Source organism: Musa acuminata, chromosome BXJ1-6 (assembly GCF_036884655.1).
Source record: "Musa acuminata AAA Group cultivar baxijiao chromosome BXJ1-6, Cavendish_Baxijiao_AAA, whole genome shotgun sequence".
In the NCBI taxonomy this organism is placed as follows: Eukaryota; Viridiplantae; Streptophyta; class Magnoliopsida; order Zingiberales; family Musaceae; genus Musa; species Musa acuminata.
Genome location: NC_088332.1, coordinates 34,602,346 through 34,624,810, shown reverse-complemented (window position 1 = coordinate 34,624,810; position 22,465 = coordinate 34,602,346). Strand labels below are relative to the sequence as shown.

The 22,465-nt window shown below is 37.5% G+C and overlaps 2 protein-coding genes across 7 annotated transcripts; one reads left to right on the top strand and one right to left on the bottom strand.

Annotated features, from left to right (window-relative positions):
* Positions 1–381: 381 nt before the first annotated feature.
* On the bottom strand, positions 382–4,415 carry LOC103988885 (uncharacterized). 2 transcript variants are annotated; one of them, XM_009407556.3, is made up of 7 exons: positions 4,185–4,415; positions 3,756–3,891; positions 2,741–2,825; positions 2,606–2,653; positions 980–1,080; positions 734–897; positions 402–635 (listed from the first exon to the last, which is right to left on the bottom strand). In XM_009407556.3, the coding sequence occupies exons 1-6, from the start codon at positions 4,345–4,347 to the stop codon at positions 765–767; spliced, it is 666 nt and encodes a 221-aa protein (XP_009405831.2). In that variant the 5' UTR covers positions 4,348–4,415; the 3' UTR covers positions 402–635; positions 734–764. The 2 variants fall into 2 exon arrangements, with proteins under 2 accessions (XP_009405830.2, XP_009405831.2); XM_009407555.3 differs by having other exon boundaries at positions 382–897.
* A 777-nt stretch (positions 4,416–5,192) lies between these two features.
* On the top strand, positions 5,193–10,851 carry LOC135676727 (protein-tyrosine-phosphatase MKP1-like). 5 transcript variants are annotated; one of them, XM_065188214.1, is made up of 4 exons: positions 5,193–5,308; positions 5,506–7,942; positions 10,223–10,410; positions 10,530–10,851. In XM_065188214.1, exons 2-3 carry the CDS (start codon positions 5,597–5,599, stop codon positions 10,274–10,276), a joined length of 2,400 nt encoding a protein of 799 aa, XP_065044286.1. In that variant the 5' UTR covers positions 5,193–5,308; positions 5,506–5,596; the 3' UTR covers positions 10,277–10,410; positions 10,530–10,851. The 5 variants fall into 5 exon arrangements, with proteins under 5 accessions (XP_065044286.1, XP_065044287.1, XP_065044289.1 ...); XM_065188215.1 differs by having other exon boundaries at positions 5,231–5,373; XM_065188216.1 differs by having other exon boundaries at positions 5,240–5,393.
* Positions 10,852–22,465: the final 11,614 nt, after the last annotated feature.

Below are 22,465 nucleotides of genomic sequence, written 5' to 3'. Positions count from 1 at the left end.
TTCTAAAACCACATCAGGTTGAATGGTTCCCTTGTATCATTCAAATATCTACTACATGACTATGTTTATCACCCAATAAGGGTAGCATTTTATTCTAAAACTCTTGCAGGGCATTGGAGAGGTAATTATAAGCAGCTTCTCATTCAACTGGGCATTGGCTGTGGCGTTTATGTAGCTACCGATTCCAAACATAAAGAAAGATGTTACAATTGGTCGGTCATTATTCTGAGTACGTTAGTAGTTGATCAGTACTTGCATGTATTTGATGATATGTTGTAATTTTGTCATATAAACCATGTATAAATGATTAGAGCAGCACTAAGATAACTGGATAATATGCACATGATTACAGACACTAACATGCATCCACAATAATCTAACTGAAGAAATAGCACCCAGAATTAGATGTTTCAAATACTCATCTCAGAAGACTGCACCAGTAAAATTAATCTAACTGGACCAGACAACCCTTAGGTTTAACCTTCTTGTCAAGCAACTGAAAAAGACTATTATTCATGAACTTGTAGCATATAAATCAGTAGCTTTTGGAATCTGAAATATGTAATGATGCAATTAGGAGTACTGAAATCAGATCCAAAACTTTGTAGCCTTTGGCTGTCCTAGTGTGTAGGTCACTGCAAATACGTAGCAGATTGAGTGAACCAACCAGCTAAATGCAACAAAGATTCTGTAACTCAGCAAAGATAAGCTCATCACACCAACCAATCCATACCACGTCGTTCTAATGGAAAGAGCACATCCATCTATTGGAGAACTCGCATCGTGATAGGATTGTTGAGACAGAAACTCCTGTTTTTCCAACAGATGGCGTTCATTGCATCAATTCGCGTAGGGAAGTGGACAAGTGAAACCCTTATAGGATCTGGGAAACCTTGCCTGCAATGAGGAAATAATATAAGGTACCTAATGTTAAATGATACAAACCTACATAAATGCAAATAATGGGGGAGTATGACACCTGACAAAGGTCTGAAATCTCGAAGGATCAAAGTTGCAACCACTCAAAAAGCGCTCTATGTCTTCTTGAAGGGCATTACGAGGAATACCTTGCAGCAGAACCTGTCAAACATTTTAACACAAATATTCTATCAGTTTAACCACAAGTTAAGACAGAAATACAGAACATAATCACAGAATAGTTTTTACAGTATAATATATGACACTGTAATTAGTCATCTGACTTATGGGTGAACAATATATCCAAAATAGTTGTTCAATATTTCAGCCAAAACAAAAAGCAATTGTGACAATACAACTGCACGATGAAGACAGTGCAAACCAAGAATCAAACTAAGCATGCATTGGCCATGGTCACTTAAATGATATACTAATGACAATTAACAATGTATAGGAATAGTTATTTGCCTTGGCAGAAATAAAAGATTATAGGTTTCAATAAGTTAGCTGCCATTGGATAACCAAAACTTCACAAAATTTTACTGGTCTTGATATATCTGCATGAATACATTAGTTGACAATAGAATATAGATACTTCATATCCAGTCTAGGTTTGAAAAAAAGTAATCAAATCCCGTGTCTACTGTCTTTAAATAAGTCTCAAGTGGTGTCCAACTTTCTTTTTATCTAATCAAAAATGAATTTTGGAGACAAGTTCAACTATAACCTCTCTGGAGTCCTCTCTCGGTCTCTCCATGTGCTCTTCATTCCTAAAATCTCTTTACTCCATTGTTATCGCCTGCTAACAATTCTTATTTAATATGCAATCATCACTATGGTTTTTAATTTATCTAATCTTAGATAAGATTGCAGATTTGATTGTTTAGTTCATTGTTTTATTCATCCAATAGTAAGAAAACGTTCAGCTTGACATTTAATAACACCCAACAATATGCAAACATCTCTAGCTGCTAAGATTCTCTTGATAGTCACTCAGGCTTTGATCAATATAAAAAAATCTCAGGTCCTCTGCAGCTTCCTTACCATCTTAGATAGTGCAAGCAAATCTAACGTTCTGATCCCTCAAACAAAGATCTTACTTCCTACCAAAATATGGATCAAATTCTTGAATTTTCTTAATGGAGAATTGCAACCAACAAACTAAAACTCATAATCGATAATCTGCCAATATGAAAATCACTTCATTGTCTATATGTTGGATCTGTTGGAAAAGGAAATCAATGTGACTGTTGCATAGAAATGGAAAATCAATATGATCATCAAGCTAAATCAATGTGATCATCAAGGGCACAGCTCTGGTAGTTGAAACCTAAACAATCATCAGTAGATTATGTAATGTTCAACAATCACTTCACTTTGTCTTCAGAGGACATCAAGAAATTCATCTTGATCAAAAGCCAAAAATCTCCTTCCAAATTGAAAGTAATCTTACCTTTATGCTTAATCATCTACTTTAAGCAATCTATCAGAATAGTGCGCAAATTCTCTACAAATATGGAACAAAGTAATAGCATGGGTGTATGTACATGATATCCCCAACTAATAGAATTCGCTAAATTAGACTCTTGAAAATTCCTCACTCTTAAGGACTGAATTAAATAATGCACATAAATATTAGATAACCAAATATTTTGACTTTAATAAAGAAATATAATAGATTACTCACTGCTTTCCCATCATATGAGGTTGTAAAGTCCCAATGGGAGCGATCCACCTGTAAGATAATAATTATGGTCATTCAGCTAAGAAGTTCATCGAATAAATCAACTAAACTTTGGAGAACAGGTTTAGCTGCTCTTACTTTCTCTAACTTGTACAGGCGGCCTTTTCTAACAGTTTGCCTCACTGCCATGTCAAATGAAGATCGGGAAGAGAACTGCAACAACCTATTTTCACAAGTAATGTTTTGGCTTTCAGATTGTCAATCTTTTACATATAAAGTGTGTAATATAATGTCAATGATACTAATGCCGATGTATGAAATTGGAAAAAAAAAATCCAAGAAGAGTATGATGAAGCAACTGAATATCTGAATGTATCACTTAAGAAACAAACATCAAAAAAATATGTTCCACTTGTCCAAATTTACAAAATTAAATGATGCTGAACATGTTATCTGGTTCTTCATGAATCGCACATAAAGAGATTGGATGAAAGTAAAGTTAATTCTGTGCATATCATGTTACAAAAAATTTATAGAACAATCAAAGAGCTAAAAAAAATCAGATTTTTTACTAAATATTCTGTTTTTCCTCATAAGGCATGAGTTTCTCTACAACAAACATTAAACTCTTCGAAATGTTCGGTTTCTAATAGTTCTCTGGAAGAAGTTCAGAAGGCATGAAGACAGAAGACCATGGCAAAAGGGCATGATTTAAAAAAAAACAAACATTAAACTCTTCGAATCTTGTGGTTTCTAATAATTCTATGGAAGAAGGTCAGAAGCATACAAACAGAAGATCACAGTAACTGTTCATTGATTGGCCAAGTCAAATCCTAAAATATACCAAATTCACTAAACGGCAACAGTATGAAAAACATTTTCTTTCATATATCAACTACATGCTAAGTATATGATTCCTTTTCCCAGTCAAAAGGTTAGCTCAGCATTCACCATGTGCATCAAAAAAGAACAAAGGAAGTGTGAATATATTACCCCTTGCAAACAATCGGGAAACAAGATGCACATCCATGCAAACAATATCCAGTTTGTGACGAATTTGCTTTATCCATGCAAACAATATCCATGCAAACATTATCCATCAAAACCCACAGGAACTAAATCAATGAAACAGGAGAGTAAAAGAAAGACATACATGCCGAGTGGATTATATGCCTTGTTGTACTCAACTTTTATATCAGTAGTTGACAAATTACATCCCTCAAAGAAATGGATAACATCAGTCTTCAGTACATTTCTCCCGGTGCCTGTCAATTTACCAAAGACCAAACCTGAATATAGAAGGGAACTGTTGGTGAGTATATCGTGTGTCATAACCAATCGTAACAGGAAAGTCAGCATTTTGACAAGAAACGAACTTGAGCTATGAACACGTGGTGTGTGGCCTAGTGATGTAATCCCAGTGCCACACTACGAGCATGATGTACTATTAAGACAATGTTTGCACAACATCAAACTGCAATATCAGCAAAAATAATCGATGATCCAAAGCCTAAAGCACGAAATTAGGCTGAGGCATTTGACTCGAAATGAGAACCCCAATAATGCAGGATTGCAACCCTACCTTCCTCGGAAGACCGAAGGAATGGATCCTCCGAAGCATCCTGCGGCTTTTCGCCCTCGGTGGAAAGGCGTCTCAGCTGAACCATTCGAATGAGGGGATGGTTCTGAGGCGAAATCCTCGATCTCAGGGCGCTCTTGAGGAAGAACAGCTTCGAAGCCGCCATATTTCTTCCGCTTCGAACTGATGTCCCTCTCTCTCTCTCTCCGCCCCGATTCCTCCCCCTATAACCTAAATTGATGATCCCGTGTTCGTATTCAAGCCTTGGGCCGGTGACCAGTCTGGGCTTTTATATGGGCACAAGTGAAACCCGACCCATTTTGAGCAATTACCCGATCGAGTCAAAATCCGACCCGATTAGGCCTAATAATGGGCCTGGGCTTCTCAAAGCTCTCTCTCTCTCTCTCTCTGTCTCTCTCTCTCTCTCTATATATATATATAATAAAACTTATTTTAATGATCCACAATATTCACTGATAATCTCGTCCTTGATTTAGTTTAAAATTTTAAAATATCGATTTTTATTCAAATATCATTTTTTTTAGTTGCATTATTTTGGACATGCCATTAATTTATCAGATCTTGTTTGATTTATTATTCTGTATGTTTAATATAGTTGATTCCATTGTTAACTTTCTTTTATATCTTTAGAAACATTAGATTATTTCTTGAAATAATTGATTTCAACGCAATCTAATTTTTGTACGATCAATATAGAAAGTCGTATATTTACACGGAAGATGGACAATTTGGTCTTAAAGCTCAAGCTGGTTTGACTTGCTGGTGGGCCCAAATGTTGACGCGGCCCAAGTCACCGTTCGCCCGCGGGCAGTCCACGAGACGACGGCCAGTCAAACTACCCTACCGGTCAAACACGGCCCCCTCTTACGCCAGCTGTACCGTGATCCTTGCCTCATTGCGAAATCGCGCCCGTGATCGATCCATCCGACGGCTGTGACGTGACTTCGGATGCCGAATGGTTCGATTTCGCGGCCGTGCTTTTTTCGCTACGCGAAGTGCTCGATCCGACCCATCGCTCTCTCTCTCTCTCTCTCGCGTAGGGTTAAGTCTCATCTCTCGGTCTCTCCATCCATCGATTCGATGCCAAGAGTCGTCGATCCACGCTAGTATGTTAAAGTTACTTCCTGGCTTTCTTTGGCTCCTTCTCAAGCTCCATTTTTTTCTGAATCCAGTGCGTCCTGCTGGCGAAAAGCTAAAATTCGACTCATTCCCTATTTTTCGAGCCTAAATTTGGGGGTTTTGATGCATTTTGGCTCATTTTGGCTTTATTTTGAGTAAAAATTTCATCTTGCTTATTGTTTAGGTTTGAGAGGATGTCGATCTGGTTCTGATTGGAGTCGAGGAGTACGATTTAGGGTTTCTTTCAGGCGCTGTTTGAGAGGGCGAGTGCGGCGATGGGAGGTGAAGAGGATTCCGCCGCCGGGCCGCTCCCCGGTGGCCGGAGAACTTTCTGGAGATCGGCGTCGTGGTCTGCTTCCCGGACCTCCGCCCTGGACCACCCCAGGGATTGTGCCTCCGAGGAGAAGAGCGCCAGCAATGGACAGTTCAAGCACCGCATGGTACCTCCTCTTACCCCTAGATCCCAGACCCAGAAGGCTAGGTCTTGCCTCCCGCCTCTCCAGCCGCTCGCGATCTCCCGCCGGAGCTTGGGTGAGTGGCCGAAGGCGGGCTCTGACGACATCGGAGAGTGGCCACACCCCCCGACCCCAGGTGCAAAGCCTGACGCCCTAAAGCTGGGTGATAGCTTAAAGCTGGATCTTTCCTCACTGAGATCCCAAGGAAAGAGGGATCAGATCGCCTTCTTTGACAAGGAGTGTTCCAAGGTTGCAGATCATATATACCTTGGTGGAGATTACGTGGCTAGGAACCGTGAAATCCTCCGGCAGCATGGGATCACCCATGTCCTAAATTGCGTTGGCTTCGTCTGCCCGGAGTATTTCAAGTCGGATCTTGTTTACAAGACCCTTTGGTTGCAAGATAGCCCGACAGAGGATATCACGAGCATCTTGTATGATGTGTTTGATTACTTTGAGGATGTTCGACAGCAGGGGGGGAGAGTGTTTGTCCACTGCTGCCAGGGCGTTTCGCGGTCCACCTCGCTGGTTATAGCTTACCTGATGTGGAGGGAAGGGCAGAGCTTTGATGATGCCTTTCAGTTTGTAAAGGCAGCAAGAGGGATTGCCAACCCGAACATGGGTTTTGCTTGTCAGCTGCTGCAGTGCCAGAAGAGGGTGCATGCTATCCCACTGAGCCCCAATTCAGTGCTGAGGATGTACCGAATGGCACCTCACTCACCGTATGATTCTTTGCACCTTGTCCCGAAGATGTTAAATGATCCTTCTCCAGCTGCACTAGATTCGAGGGGCGCATTCATAATTCATGTCCTCTCATCAATTTATGTGTGGATTGGTAAGATTTGTGAGTCCATTATGGAGAAGGATGCAAAAGCTGCAGCGTTTCAGGTGGTAAGGTATGAACGAGTACAGGGGCCAATCGTGATGATTGAAGAAGGGAAGGAGCCCTTGGACTTTTGGGAGAAGTTCTTGAGTGCTATACCTTCAGATGATGGAACAAAGATTAAGAAGGTACAAATTGAGTCAGCAACCAAGACTGGCATAGGGAAAAGGAGAGTTGAGTCCTATGATGTAGATTTTGAGCTTTTCTACAAGGCTCTTACTGGAGGTATCGTGCCACCATTTTCCTCTTCAGGACATGAGTATGAGATGCACCTTCCGACAAGAGAAAGCAACTGGAGTGTGTTAAGGCGGAAGTTTATACCTGGAAACATTAGTCGAGTTTTTTTAGATACTGCATCATCGAAAGATATGGATACCCACTCTGATAGGATGCGGTCACTGAATGCAGAGACATTGATTTCCCCTCCATATTCATCTCCCAGCTCTCACTCCTCTGATTCAAGCACTTGCTCAAAGTCTAGTTTAGACTCACCTTCAGTTTCTCCTTCCGCATGCTCTACTCCTCTTGTGCTGTCACCTGAATCACATGACATGCCTGACACTTTGCTGTCATCAACTGGGCCTTCCCCACAAATTCTGAGCACCATCAAATCATCAAAACCATCTTTCAGAGCAATATGTTCCTCTAAACATCTAGCACAGTCTATTGCTGAAAGAAGGGGAGGCTTTTCACCCTTGAAACTGCCAACACTCTGCAAAGGTCCTTCACTAATATCCAAGAAGGTGTTAAATACATCTTCTGCTTGTGATAGTACACAAGAAGTCATAGATAAAAGTAATATTAGTGAAACCGCAGGCAATGATGCTATAGGCTGTACAAGTAGTGTAAGACTAGAGTCAGATGTCAAATGCTTAGGTGAATCTACAATTAGTAGTTCCGAAAACTATACAGACAATAAGGGAAATCATCGGCAACAAGATGATCAATTTTTACAAGGCTCATCTAGACTTGTTGATATTAGATCAGAGAACGCAAGCCCAAAACTGCCACTAGTGTACCGCTGGCCTAGTATGGAAAAGCTAGCAACATTTTCTACAGAGGGTCTCGATTCAAAAGCAGTGTTTCTTTTTTTGATTCCTAGTACCAGAAGTGGAGACACAGGTAGTAGTGTTCATTTGTGGATAGGGAGTGAATTTGAACAGGCAAATGGGCAAACTCAACTAAGAAGCAGTAGGGACAATCTTATTGTTTCAATTGATTGGCACCAAGTTGGACGTGATTTTCTTAGTTCAGTTGGTCTGCCAAAGGATCTCCCAATTAAGGTAATCTTTTATAAAATAACTGGTCCTTGCATCCATATGTTTGATAGTTCCACTATCAATTTCATAGCATCAGTAAGTTATTGATTTTGTTGGTGCCAGATTTATGAATATTGAGCATATCTTATTTGCTTGCATCATTTGCTTATTTGATGGTTGTTCTTTAACGATTACTTTTTGAGTGGCATATTAAATGCTAAACATTTATTTGTAAATTTAGGGATCTGATCATTGACAGACTCGAGAGACCTCAAAATAAATTTTCACATCTGATGATTCTCATTATCATTGTAAAAATTCCTTTTGATCCGCAGAGGAAGGTGTTTTTTTTTCGCATAGGAAGGTTTATGCATGTAAAGAATAGCATGTTTTTAGAATGAATTACAGTTGCATGTTCCAGAGAGAAAAAACCATCTGCATGCGAGTTCCATCTTGCTTCTACCGACCGGTTTCGGCCACCTTCATCAAGTGATACTGTGCCTGCACTTGAAAAGAAGTTCCAGAGGCATCTTTCTAATCTAAACATGCATGGAGATAGAGGTTTCGTCTCTCTTAAAATAGAATTATCAATTTTACATAAAGACAGATAACATTGTGATTGTTGGATTGTTGCAATAAGGCAAGAGAGTCATGGAAATGGTGTGTTTATTAGTAAGATGACATTTGCATAGTCATCATAATGCATTTGTATTGCATTATTCCCATTAAGGCTATATATATATATATATATATATATATATATATATATATATATATATATATGTTCTTGCTGATTTGTGGTTATTTTACCTTTTCTAAAATATACATCAACTGATCTTTTTTCAAATGATTTATCCTGTAAAAAAATTGTTTCATTTTTATTGATATTCTTGTTGGCAACTAGTGTGATGCATTATTGCCATCACCTTCATTATGGTGGAGCTATTTATTGTAATTTTTTTTGCTATGTCATTGTCCCACAGCTTGTAACTTTTTGCAAGTGTGGTTGGGTTTTAATGTTTACAAGATATAAGTGATATTACAATTTGTTTAGATAATGATGTATGGTAACGTAAAATTAGTGGGATGCTGTACATGGGAAGAAAGACGGTTGGAATGGAGGGGAGTATCATATCCATCTTTTTCTTAAGTTGAACTTTGTATTTGAGTAAACAAAATTTCTAGTAAGCAAACATGCCCTAGGAATTTTAAAGAGGAACCTAAGGAATGACTTGTAAGGTATTTTCTGCAACTATAGATCCATTGCCAGAAATAGAGGAGCATAAGGAATTACTTTGCAGCAGACAACTTAATCCTTCAATCATTTAAATATTAGTTTTCCTTTTTAAATAAGAATTATATTAATAAGGAGGCCTTTGGTTGCCTACAACTGCTATATACCTGCAAGTAGTAGTTGTGTACAAAAGTCAAAACAAATGCTACAAATAGCAGGTGTACAGTTGTTTGGATGGTTGCATGTATAGTAACTACTTGCACTTGCTACTAAGGTTGAGGAGGATGCAGGCAGTGCTTGGAGAGGAAGGAGGTAACGGCCATACAGACTGAAATAGAGGAGGAACAGAGGACACTGATTAGACAATGTGTGAGAGGATGAAGAAAGTTTAAAATCCAATTTGACTTGCAACACAGCTGATAAGGGCATCATGCAGTTTCTCAAATCACAGGTCTACTTGCAGCATATGCTTGCTTGCAAGTTGCCTGTTTATATGCTGCAAGTGCTTTACTTGCAAGTTGTCCAATACATTCCAATACATTCAAGTCGGCTACTTGCTTGCTGCAAAATTTCTTGCAGGCAGGCCACTTGTGAGCAACAAAATGCCTCCTAATTTGTCGATTCTGTAAATATTGAATTTTTCCATAGGAGATTATTATCATCATTTTTCTGTGGATACTATTTGGTTTTTTTAAGTTTCATCTAATATTTCTCTGGGTTGGATCAAGGAAAAAAATGTAAAGGTTAAATTTGTTTCCAGGGACTGCAAATGATGTCAGTGATAGGCATTGTTAATAGAGTAAAAGCAAACTGCAAATACAGCAATCGCATGGTCTATCATTTTGAATTGAAATTTTCAAGTATCATCAATATCAGGAGACTTTTTTGTATTATAAATTATTTATTTGGAATCTGATGCCTTAGAATAATAAAAATCACAACTTTGGTGAATTACTGTATAATGGTTATCCTAAGTACATGTATTTTTCTGATATTCTCAAACTTTGGTTGTTTCTTGTCCTCTATCTATCTGACGTGGACTATTCATTTTCAAATTTGAACGGTGATAGGTTGTGAAAGAAGAAGAGACAGTGAGGCTGTTGGAACTTCTGAACTCTACTTAAGGTTGTCTCTGTCACGAAATGTTTTAGCGCCTAACAACTCAGTCATGCTCTGGTACTTTTCCTGGCAATTTCACACAATGGAGTTTCTTATAGCATTTTGCTTGGATGGTATTGCCCTGGAAGCTATCAATTAGGTAACAACAGACCCTTGTTCTTTTAATGGAGTGCAAGTAGTTCTTATAATATGATCTTCGAAAGGAGAGGAAGTAATTAATTTTGTTGTCTTCTCTTAAATTTCCATTCTTGATGACAGGAGATTGCCAGAAAGTTGTCTATCCAGACTAGGGATTTGGCAAGCATGGACACACGTTATGGTCCCCAGTAAACTCAAGCAGTATGGCAAAAGAAAAAGCAAAAGAGTGAAATCTGATTATTAGGACCCATTGTGCAGGTCGTACTGAATTAGTCATCCTAAGGAATCAACTTTGTCTTTTGTAACTTTTACTAATGTCTTTCTACTGGAGTTGAGAGAAGGGGCCTTCATTGTGCTCCTTAGCCAATGAAAAGTTACGAAATGAAACAGTGCTCGAACTTTTAGTATCATCCCCGAAGATGAAGATTCTCAACATTTCATATGACCATATTGTGCCCTTGCTGTTGTCTAGCATTCTATTAGTTCTTTTAAGGTTTATTAGCAGTCTCACAAGATCTTGCCAGTGAATTTAAGGAACTGTTAGAAAGTTTTTCTGCTGCAATTTTGGACATAGTCGAACTTTCGTTGACGAGGCTTCAATATGTTGCTTCTTTGGCATTATGATCTGCTTTGTTGCTGCTTGTTCGTTGGATCAACTGTTTCAGTGGCAATCACCTTTAAATCCAGAATTGGCTACATTACCAGATCAGCCTGAGGTTTGCTATGTTTTTCCTGTCAGTAGGCACACCTGATATGTACCGGAACACAGAATGTATCGATATAGATGATAGATGATATGTACCAGTTCAATAGTTGATCGGAACATAGATTGTCTTGTCGATATCGGTCGGTAACTAAGATTGATCAATCGTTAAGATTTATCTGATTCCAATAGTCAATATGACCATTGGATCAATTTGAATGGGTATTTAACTTTATTCCTTCCCCCTCTTTCATTCATAATAAATCTAACACTTTCTCACTCAAATCATTTGTCACTCTACTCTCAATCAAAGATGAAGTTTGGTGATTAGAGGCTCATTTGGGTGGTTTACGATATTTGAACACTTCATTTAGAGAAGGTTTACTCTAATCAAAAGGTTTATATTTTTTTAAAAAATAATCTTAATTAATTTATGACATGATTAACTTCATTCTATCTAGTTAATATCTTTGAGGGTAAAACACATTATAACAAATTAAGGTTAATTAGGTATTATCATAGTTTTTATATTATGTGATTAGTGAAATTAATGTTATTCCATCCATATTAGACTCATATTTGTTCCTTTCTATCTAGTTAATGTGTTTTAGGGTTAAGCATTATCATAACTTTTTAATTATGTGATAGTGAAATTAATGTTGACTAGAACCATATTAGACCCTCCATTCAAACAAGTGAATAATGATTAGGGTCAAACACATATTTTTAGTGTCAAATTAGACCTATTACATAAATCATAACTTGTTATTTCAAATTTGATGATAATTAGAGTTAATTGTAGCTTGTTAATTTTATAAATATTAGAAGAAAAATAGCACCAAAGGAATAGACATAAAATACTGCTTAAGATCATACCCATCATTTGGACAACAACCATTATCATTCGCAATATATTTATTATGATTATATTAATCAGGTAGAGAAATCACCCGACTAGAATAACATTTGGTTGGCAAATATTTTAAATTTGTAAAATATAAAAAGATTTTTATGGATGTCGATAAAATATTTTAAGAGAAGTTACAATAAGCAAATGAGGATTCATTACAAAAGAAAGCTAAAGAACAAGAAAAATATAGATAGGCCATGCATGAACTCATGTATGATCAATACGATAGTTGCAACAACGATGTTGATTTAGATCTTACAACTAGTATTTGTGCATAAGATTGATAGCATAAGGTAGGGTAGGGTGGCATATGAGATTTTATGAGAGGACTTAGTAGCGTAAGGTTGACTTAGATCTTACAACTAGTATTTGTGCATCATTGGAGCGTCAATACATATAAAAGGAGGTAATGACAATGGGTTTGGGGAGTATTTGTTGTTAGGATCAAAAACGACAATAAGAAGGGGGGGGGGGATTAGTGCAGGGGACAAAAACGATAAATTTAATTAATTTCGAAAAACTTCATACGATGAAACTCTTAGTTCGACAAAAACTATTTTGAAAAGATGTTTGACTCGAATAAGTTTGTAAGTGAGTAGAGAGGAGGGGATTGAATAGTTTGAAATGAAGTAAAGTAGAATGCAGCAAAGTAAAGTACGCACCAAGAAGAGAATATGCTAATTTTATAGTGGTTCGGTCGTCTGACCTATATCCACTCTCAATACCTCCTCTAATGAGGTTACTAGTTTCCACTATTGATCTTTCTTGAAGGGCAAAGATCAATCACCCTTTTACAGAACTTTTATAATCACCCTTTTACATAACTTTTATAAGTGGTTCACTCTCATTTTACAAACTTTCACACTTAGAAATGATGGAGGTGAACTCTTAACTTTTGCAAGCTATTTCACTATAGTTTTTCTTATTACATCTCTATGTTTTACCGGTTGAGAAGTAAGGGGTATTTATAGCCATCAATTGGGTTTAGAATTGGAGCAAAAAAGTATCACATTCTCGGTTTTCAAGGTTCTGGTGGTACCACCGCCTAGGCTTCTTGGAGACTGAGCCCTGGGTGGTTCCACTACCCCAATCTGGCGGTGCCACCACCAAACAAGGTTTAGCAACCTATTTGGGCCTTGAATCTGGCCCAAACCTGTCTAATTATGGGCCCAGTTGGTACTTAACGGGTTTAATGGGATTACATCCCAAACCTAATCATAATTATGTGCTAACTTCGATTTTTAAAGCATACACTAAACAAAACAAGTCTAGTAAATCTATGTTTCTTCTAGCGAGTTTTCGATGAACTTTCGATGATCTCTTAGCAATCTTCTAGTGGACTCCCGACAAGCTCCTAGACTTCACAATGATCTTCTTGACGAGTTCTGACGAGCTTCTTTGGCAAGCTCCTGGACTTCTTGGCCAATTCCATTGGCACTTCCGATGAACCTCCGGATTCTTGACGAACTCTCGAACTCCCAACGAATTCTCGATCTTGACTCCGGCACTTTGTTTTGCTTTATGCCTTGATCGCTATCGTAGTTAATCCTGCACACTTTTCTCAACATATAGAGATTGGATCAAACAATTTACCAATTGATTTCATCATCAAAATCCGAGATTCAACAATCTCACCCTTTTTGATGATGACAATCAATTTATGACAGAGTAAACCTTAACTCCCCCTATCTATATGCCATACTTGAGAAAATACACTCTTAAATTCAAGGCCTTTGAATTCAAGCATCAAACCGATAAGTTATATGCATTTAAACTTATTGGCATGCATATCATGATACTAATCATGATTTACCATCTCAAAATACGATACAATATATTTATCACAATAAATGTGATGTCAAGGTATGACATCCATTTTTAAGTCCAATATCGAATGATCATTTTCAAATATGATACAAATTTCAAATATGAAATTTAGCAAGATTCAAATTTTAAGTCGGATAAAAGATGATAATTCATCAATTCGAGGCATAATACCAATTGGAAGTAGGAAATTAAGCATGATAAGTTCGATACCTCATCATAATGATAGATATTTATCATTTTGATATGAAATCAAGTATAATTTTAAGAATAAAATATTTTTAAGTTTTCATGCCACATTTTCAAGTATCCATGGCTTTAGAATTGGAGCCAAAAAGTATCACATCCTCGATTTTCGGGATACTAGCGGTACCACCACCATTATTGGGCAGTACAACTACCTATAGACTGACATTGGGTGGTACCACTGTCCAATTTGGGCGATATGACTGCCTAACAGTGCCTCGGAGATTGAGCTTTGGTGGTACCACTGCTTGACTGGGTGGTACCATTGCGTGGTAGCATTAATTATCGACGGTACAATCGCCCAAACTCCTTGGGAGGCCAAGCCTCAAGCGGTTCCTTTGCCAGCTCTAGCGGTGCCACCACTTGATGTGGCACCAGGTCACTGAATGGGTCATCCATCCGGCCTAAATCAACCCTAATTTAGGCCTAGTTGGCCCTTAATTGAGTTAATAGGATTTCACCCAAAATTAACTCAAATTGAAACCCTAACTATGATAATTAAGGCTAAACAATTATAATGCAATCCTAGTTGTCCAACACATCAGTTGTTCATCCGAACTCTTGACGAAACTTCTGGCGCACTCCTAGTGATCTTTCGATGAGCTTTTGACGGACTCCTGGTGAGTTTTCGACGCATTATCTGAACCTTTGGCATAACCCCTGATTCTTCCAACCCGATGCCTGATCTTTGACTCCGGCCCAACATTTGATTATTCTTTAATTGTTTTACCTTTTCATGATCGTAATTAGTCCTGCATTATTTTTCTCAACATATGAATTAGATCATTAATTTATCAATTGATTTCATCATCAAAATTCAAGATTCAACAATCTTCCCCCTTTGATTATGATAATCAATTGATGACGGAGTTAACCTTAATTCTCTCTATCTATATTGTATATTGAGATAAGATAAACTTGTATTTAAAAGGAATCGTAACAATTTCAATCATAGTAATCAAATACAATATATCATATCAAAATTTCATTGTGCATAATTATAGTTTCAAATTATCAAAATGTAACATGCACAATTTCAAAACATTACCATTCATTATCACTTCATGCATGATATGATAAATAAATCAACATCACTTTGGGCATAACATACATGATACTAAAGTATTTATCATTTCATGCATGATACCAAAATTAACATCATTTTGGGCATAACATACACGATACTAAAATACTAAAATTTTAACCATTTATCACTTAATGCATGATATCAAAATTAACATTATTTTAGGCATGATACCAAACATTCATCATTTCTCCCCCTTTGTTATCAACAAAAAGGAGAAACGTTCAACAAATATTTGAACCTATCACTTTAGAACATGCAAGCTAGCAAGTGAAGTTGAGCAAAATAGCAACTTTTGAGATGTGCAAGGTAGTAACTTTTGCTTCTTGAAATGGGCAAATTAGCATTTTTTTTTTAAGATGTGCAAGCATTTTTGGTTTGAGATGTTCAAGTTAGCATTTTTGTATTTCTTGAGATACTAGCAAGTTTCTTTCTCTCCTTTATTATAAAAAAATAAGAAGAAGAAGAAGAAGGGAGGAATTCATTCATCACATCTAGTCATAAGTATAAAAAATCTATGAATCAAGGTTTTACTTTCATAAATAGAAAGAGGAAGGATTCATATGGAAATGATCATCTCATAAAAGATCAAATATACCAAAAGTCTATGAATAAATTTTCTACTTTCATAAGAAGGAGGAAGGATTCAAGGAAATGATCATCACATAAAAGATCAAGTATACCAAAAGTCCATGAATAAAATTTCTACTTTTATAAATAGAAAGAGGAAGGATTTATATGGAAATGATTATCCCATAAAAGATTAATTATGCCAAAAATCTATGAATCAAATCTCTTTTTTTGTGAATTGCAAGAAGGAGTGAAGGAAACAATTTTGATTTAAAAGGAAACTCAAGTTAAAAAAAAGAATGAGAAATTCAGAAAAGGTAAAAGAGGAACTCATGCATTCAGAAGATTTAATATGCCTAATTCTCTTCTAATAAAATCAAATTGTTCCTTGTTTTGTAAAAAAATTAGCTAATTGATATTTTGTATCAATAAATTCTAAAGATATATCATGATCGTTAACGTGATCTCTAATAAAATGATACCTAATATCAACATATTTAGTTCTAGAGTTTTGAATATGATTTTTGTTAAGCATATTACACTAGTATTATCACATTTCATAGGGATGTTTTCAGGTGAATTTCATAATCTTCTAAAGTATTTTTCATCCAAATAACTTGAGCACAACATGCACCTACTGCTATATATTCAGCTTCGACTATAAATAATGCAACCGAATTTTGTTTCTTGGAAGACTAAGAGATAAGTTCATGGCCTAGGAATTGACATATTCGAGATGTACTTTTTCTATCTATTCTATATCCAGCAAAATCATAATCGGCATAGGCAATTATTTTAAATTTTTTTGATCTTGGAGACCATAATCTTATATTAGGGGTTCCTTTTAAATATCTAAAAATCCTCTTTAACTGCTTTATAATGGGATTGTTTGGGATTAGATTGAAATCTAGCACAAAATCCAATACTAAACATAACATTCGGTGTAGTTGTTGTAAGGTATAGTAAACTATCTATCATACTCCTATAGGCCTTTTGATCAAAATTTTCTCCATAATGGTCCATATCTATCTTTGTGGAAGTGCTAATTGGTGTATTAATAGCCTTAGCACTATGTATATTAAATCATTTTAATAAATCTAAAGCATACTTAGTTCGACTAAATATAATCTCTAATAAAATGATGCATAATATCAAAATGTTTAGTTCTAGAATGTCGAATGAAATTTTTTGATAAACATATTGCATTAGTATTATCACACTTTATATGGATGTTTTTCAAGTGAATTCCATAGTCGTCTAAAATGTCTTTCATTTATATAACTTATGCACAACATGCACCTGCTACTATATGTTGAATCTCGAATTTTGATGATAAAATTAATTAATGAAATTATAATCTAATCAATATTTGAATAATGTAAGAATATCTTTGATCATGAAAAGATAAATTAATTAAAGTAGAAGAATCAGACGTTGGGCTAAAGTTGAACATGTTAGAAGATTGGACATTGGGCTAAAGGATTAGTCGACATGCCGGAAGGACTTCTTGCCGTGAGTTCGGGCATCGGGCCAAAAGATTAGACATTGCGCCAAGGAAATTGGAAGTTGCATAAGGTCAACATGCCGATTAGATAATATGTTGAAGGAGAGGCCAATACGCTGAAGGATCGGACGAAGCGCCGGATGAAGTAATTATATGCTGAACAAAGGATTCATGCTTTGTAATCATTTATCTAGATTGAAGTAGTTTAGGGGACTAGTTGAGTTAGTTTTTAGTATAATCATGCTAACTCAACTAGGGGTCAATTGAGCCAAAATTGGGATTTATTTGGGCTCATTGGGAGGCCCATTCAATAATCCAAAAGTTAGGTCAGGTAGTGGCACCGCCAAACTAGCAGTGGAACCATATATGAGCTAGAAAAGTCAAAAGACCAGTCTCCGAGACTGTTAGGAAATAGTACCGCTAGACTAGGTGGTGGTACCACCTAGTGTCAATGTGTCAGGCGATGGAATTGCCACTTTGGATAGTGGTATCACCTAGTGTTAGACTAGCAGGCGATGGTACCGCTCGTACCTGAAAGACCAAAATATTTAAATTTTTGGCTCCATTTTTGAAACTACTTAGGGCTTATAAATACCCCACTTGGGTAGTAAGAAAGGAGTAAGAATTCTTAAGCAAAAAACTAAGAAAACTCTACCAAAACGTTGAGTTCCCTCCTCCTTGAGTTTAGAAGTTAATCTAAGGGAGGTGTGTGAGGGTTACCTTATAAAAAAGGGGTGTAAAGGTTTTCTCCCGAGCCTGTCAAAAGGAGAAGCGAGTTGTAAGAGGGTAGTTAATCTTTTGCCCTTTGAAAGAAGATCATTGGTAAAAGTTGGTGGCCTCGACAGAAGAGGAATCGAGAGTGAACAAAGGTCACAACGATCGAACTACTATAAATTCGGTGTGCTCTTTTCCTTATTGTTTACTTTTGTTGCTAATTGATTTAATTATCTACTACTTTTGCTTACACACTATGTTTAAATATCTTTCTAATACGAGATTTATCAAAAGTTTTTCAAAGTCAACGATTTTACAAAGGCACTAATTCTCCCCTCCTCTTAGTGTTAAAATGATCCTAACAGTTGGTATCAGAGCCAAGTTTTTCTCAATTGGTTTAACACCCAAGAGAAACTAAATAGCTTTTTTCGGTATTTAAGAGGGTCACTCTATCATTCACCCTCTTATATTCAATGGGACAGACTACATATATTAGAAAATACGAATGAGAGTTTTTTTGCTTTATGTGGATTTCAATTTATGGAATATCATTGAAAATAGTTTTCAAAAGTCTTCTAAACCAATGAATGAATGAAATAATATGAAGAAGAAGACTTTTTCTTTGAATGCTAAAGTGATGAATGCATTATTTTATGCTTTGGACTATACGAAGGACGTATGCGATTTTCTCTATCGTGAGAATAATTCTCAGGTTGTGGAGTCAATCCGTATAATTTAGACTAATAAGGCAGTTGACATCAAGTATGCCATGTAAGAGATTTGAAAGTGACATATTTCTAATAAACAGGAGATGTAGCATAAATAAATAACATGCACATTTTATAAAAATCAAGAAATTAAGATATGGTCTTTTATTTTAATCTACTCCCACTATTTTCTTGCAAAACACACAACTCCCTCCAATATATGATTCGGAGCCTCCGATGGATCTCTAATGGGTATCGAGATCCAATTGGCATCTTAACATAACTGTTATGATTATTTCAGTACTAAGAAGGGGGTGTAAATTAGTGCTTTCGATAAAATTATCAGTTTTGAAAAACTTTTGTTCGATAAAAGAATTCGTATAAAAAATATGCTTGACTTGGAGTAAGTGAATTAAGTAATTAACTCAAAGAGTAATAGAAATGAAAAGCAGAATATAAATGCAAACCAAGTTTATAGTGGTTCGATCGTCGTGACCTACATCTACTCCCGATTCCTCTTCTGTTGAGGCCACCGATGTCCACTAATGATCTTCTTTCAATGGGCGAAGACCAACTACCATCTTATAACTCTTTTTTTTTTTCACAAGTTTAGGAGACAACCTTGACAAGTCTCACACATTTCTTAGAATGATTACAAAACTTAAGAAAGAGGATGAGGACACTTAGCACTTTTTTAAGACTTTTATAATTTTGAATCTCAAGACTTTTATTCTCAATTTTATGATTTGTAAGCAAGAAAGATTGGGGTATTTATAGGCCCCAACTGACTTCAAAAATGGAGTCAAAAAATATCTCATCCTAGGTTTTCGAGTACTGGTGGTACCACCACCATTATTAGTGCTAGTCATAGGTGCCCAGCAAGCCAATCACGTGAGTACGTGTGACTTGATACAGAATCTTTTTACTTATTATATTTTGGCGTATATCACTTTATAACTATTGCATAAATACATATATATATATATATATATATATATATATATATATATATATATATATATATATATATATATATATATATATATATTGTGATGTCCTTGGATTTATGCAATGGGAATCAGATCGTGATGAGATCACGATAATGAGATCGATTCACCTTTAAACACATATCCTAAATAATCCCGGTCATAGGTTACTCGAGAGGGACATCGTGATAACCGGACAGACTGGTGTGCTGTATACCCGTCCATATGATGAATGCAGTTGATCTCATAGCTGCTCGTGTAGGGACACTAGGGATACAGTATAGGTGCTCATTGGAGAATGAGTTCACTGATTGATCCGCTTACGGAATGCTGGATGGTTGATGATGCCTTATTGTCAGACAGCGATTCCGTAGTCCTAGTGGTGTATCTGATCCTTAGACTTGAGACACTAAGGATGTCCTGTATGAGTGCTCCACTCTTTGATACCAGACTTATAGGTTTGGCTGTCCCAGATCTAGTACAGCTGGTCATTGGGAGTGGTAGTCGACCTTACGAGGGCTATTGAGTGTCGATAGAGGATCATCCACTCTCGGCGTCATGAGAGGAATATCTCATGTGTTCTTGCTCAGACAAATCCCTAGCCAGGGTCATTCGGGTTGAGAGAGAAAGAGTTCTCTGGGAAAATCCGATTAGAGCGAGACTCGAGTAGAAACCATATGGGTCTGACAGCATCATGCTCGATATACGGTCTCTGGGATATTAGATGGATGAGGGACTATAGGTACACGGTAACTAAGGACAGACATGTCCAATGGATTGGATTCCCCTGTATCGTTTGGGGACTACGGCGTAGTGGCCTAGTACGTCCGTAGTCGATGAGTCGAGTGAATTATTACAGAGATAATAATTCACTGAGTTAGAAGGAGTTCTGACAGGTATGACTCACGGACAGCTCGATATTGGGCCTAGAGGGTCACACACATATGGTAGGCATTGCGATGAGTAGAGGTTCGGATATGAGATATCCGACGGAGCCCTTGTCTTATTGGATGCAGATCCAATACCCACTAGGGGAGGACGCAGTAGGGTTTGATAGGGGACCTCTATAAATAGGAGGGATTCAGAGCCTCATAGGCTAGAGTCTTTGCTTGCCTTTCCTATTCTCCTCTCCCTCTCCACCTCAGAGCAGGCCTAGAGTTTTGAGGAGCGTCGTTGCAACCCTACTGTATGGATCACCGCTAGAGAGGAGGACGCTTGACCTCCTTCACCCTCTCCTAAGGATCTGCAAGGAAACAGGGATATACGATCTCCCTAGGTAACACAACCTACTCTATATGCAGTTTTAAGTTTCACGGATTTTGCGCACCAATCTTCGCACGACGACGAACATCTCTTTGGAAATCGAGGATTTTGTTTTCTTGTTCTTCCGCTGCGCATATGATGTCGCCCCTAAGATTTCCCAACAATTAGGTGGTACCATCGTTTGTCAAACTAATAATTGGTGGTACCATCACCTATCAATCTGACACTAGGCGATACCATTGCCCAGTATGACACTGACATTGGGCGGTACCACCACTTGATAGGGCATCGGAGACTAGGCTCTAGTGGTTGTTGAATTTCAGATTTTGATGATGAAACCAATTGATAAGTGTTTATGATTTGATCTGCATTTTAAGTGACGCAAGATGCTTTGATTAGGATGAGACAATTAAAGCAGGAAGAATCATATTGGCTGGTGGAACATGTTAAAAGATTGGACGTCGAACCGAAGGATCGGTTAACATATCGACAAAAGGCTTCAGGCCATAGATTCGGGCATCGGGCTAAGAAGAGCGGATATTATGCTAAGGATACCAGAGTTACGGAGTCAACTGGCCGATTGGGCAATGTGCCATAAGAGAGGATGATGTGTCGAAAAATCGGACGAAGCGTCGATGGACCAATGACATGCTAGACAACATAATTTAAGCTTAGTAATAATTGTATAGATCAAAGTATGTTTTTACATATGCAGGATTAACTACGATAGCAAGGCATAAAGCAAAATAAAGTCCCAGAGTCAAGAACGCGATTTCGTCAGGAGTTCGAGAGTTCGTCGGAAGTTCAAACGTTCTGTCACGGACTTAGCTGGTTTTGCCTAAGTCATGCGGCACCCTTGCGTGTCCGTTTGCAAAGGTCAGCCTCCTCGAAGCCTCCTATTGTCCCTTAGGACCAACGAAAGAGAGAATGGGTTAGAGAGAATGCCTCACTCGGGATCCACAAGCAAACATCTCCGAAAACACTTCATAGACAATGCAAATTACAAACAGACTTTACAAGCTTTGAACAGTTGCACAATAAAGGGTAAAATGGTCCATTATAGACCGAGAATCTCTCACACGTGTCCACATGACACAACCTTTATTTACAAGCCTAAAGCGGCCACTAACCTAACTAAAATGGGACTATTAAGCCTTCGGCCGTCCCTCTACATGTTATACAAAGCATGAACATACCAAAAGACATGGATATACATAAGTATTACATCGAACATCCTGTTTAGAAGTTTGTCCGTGATATTCTCCCCCACTTATTCCTTCGACGTCCTCGTCGAAGCCTTTGTCGACACTGCAACTCCTCACCTTTGCTGAGTCTTCAATCTTCTGCTCCAGCTGCAATGCGCCTCTTGGCTCCCAACTGCTCTCCGCTGCTGTTTTTGAGTAGTCAACCTTTAATCCGCTATGCTGCTTCAACTCGCCAATGACTCTGACTCTAGTGTGGGGTTGGCTGAGTTGCGTTGATCCCTGTTGGTTCCTGCGGATCCTCCAAATGAAGGTAAAGACCATCCTTACTATGTGCCAGTCT

What these genes read in the sequence shown, in the direction of transcription:
- LOC103988885 (XM_009407555.3), bottom strand. Translation starts at nt 4,347, where the DNA reads ATGGCGGCTTCGAAGCTGTTCTTCCTCAAGAGCGCCCTGAGATCGAGG. An exon ending in CCTCATATGATGGGAAAGCA is followed by an intron (nt 1,081 to 2,605) that starts GTGAGTAATCTA and finishes AATGTTTGACAG; the next exon opens with GTTCTGCTGCAAGGTATTCC. An exon ending in AGATTTCAGACCTTTGTCAG is followed by an intron (nt 898 to 979) that starts GTGTCATACTCC and finishes TCCTCATTGCAG; the next exon opens with GCAAGGTTTCCCAGATCCTA.
- LOC135676727 (XM_065188214.1), top strand. Translation starts at nt 5,597, where the DNA reads ATGGGAGGTGAAGAGGATTCCGCCGCCGGGCCGCTCCCCGGTGGCCGG. An exon ending in CAAAGGATCTCCCAATTAAG is followed by an intron (nt 7,943 to 10,222) that starts GTAATCTTTTAT and finishes GAACGGTGATAG; the next exon opens with GTTGTGAAAGAAGAAGAGAC.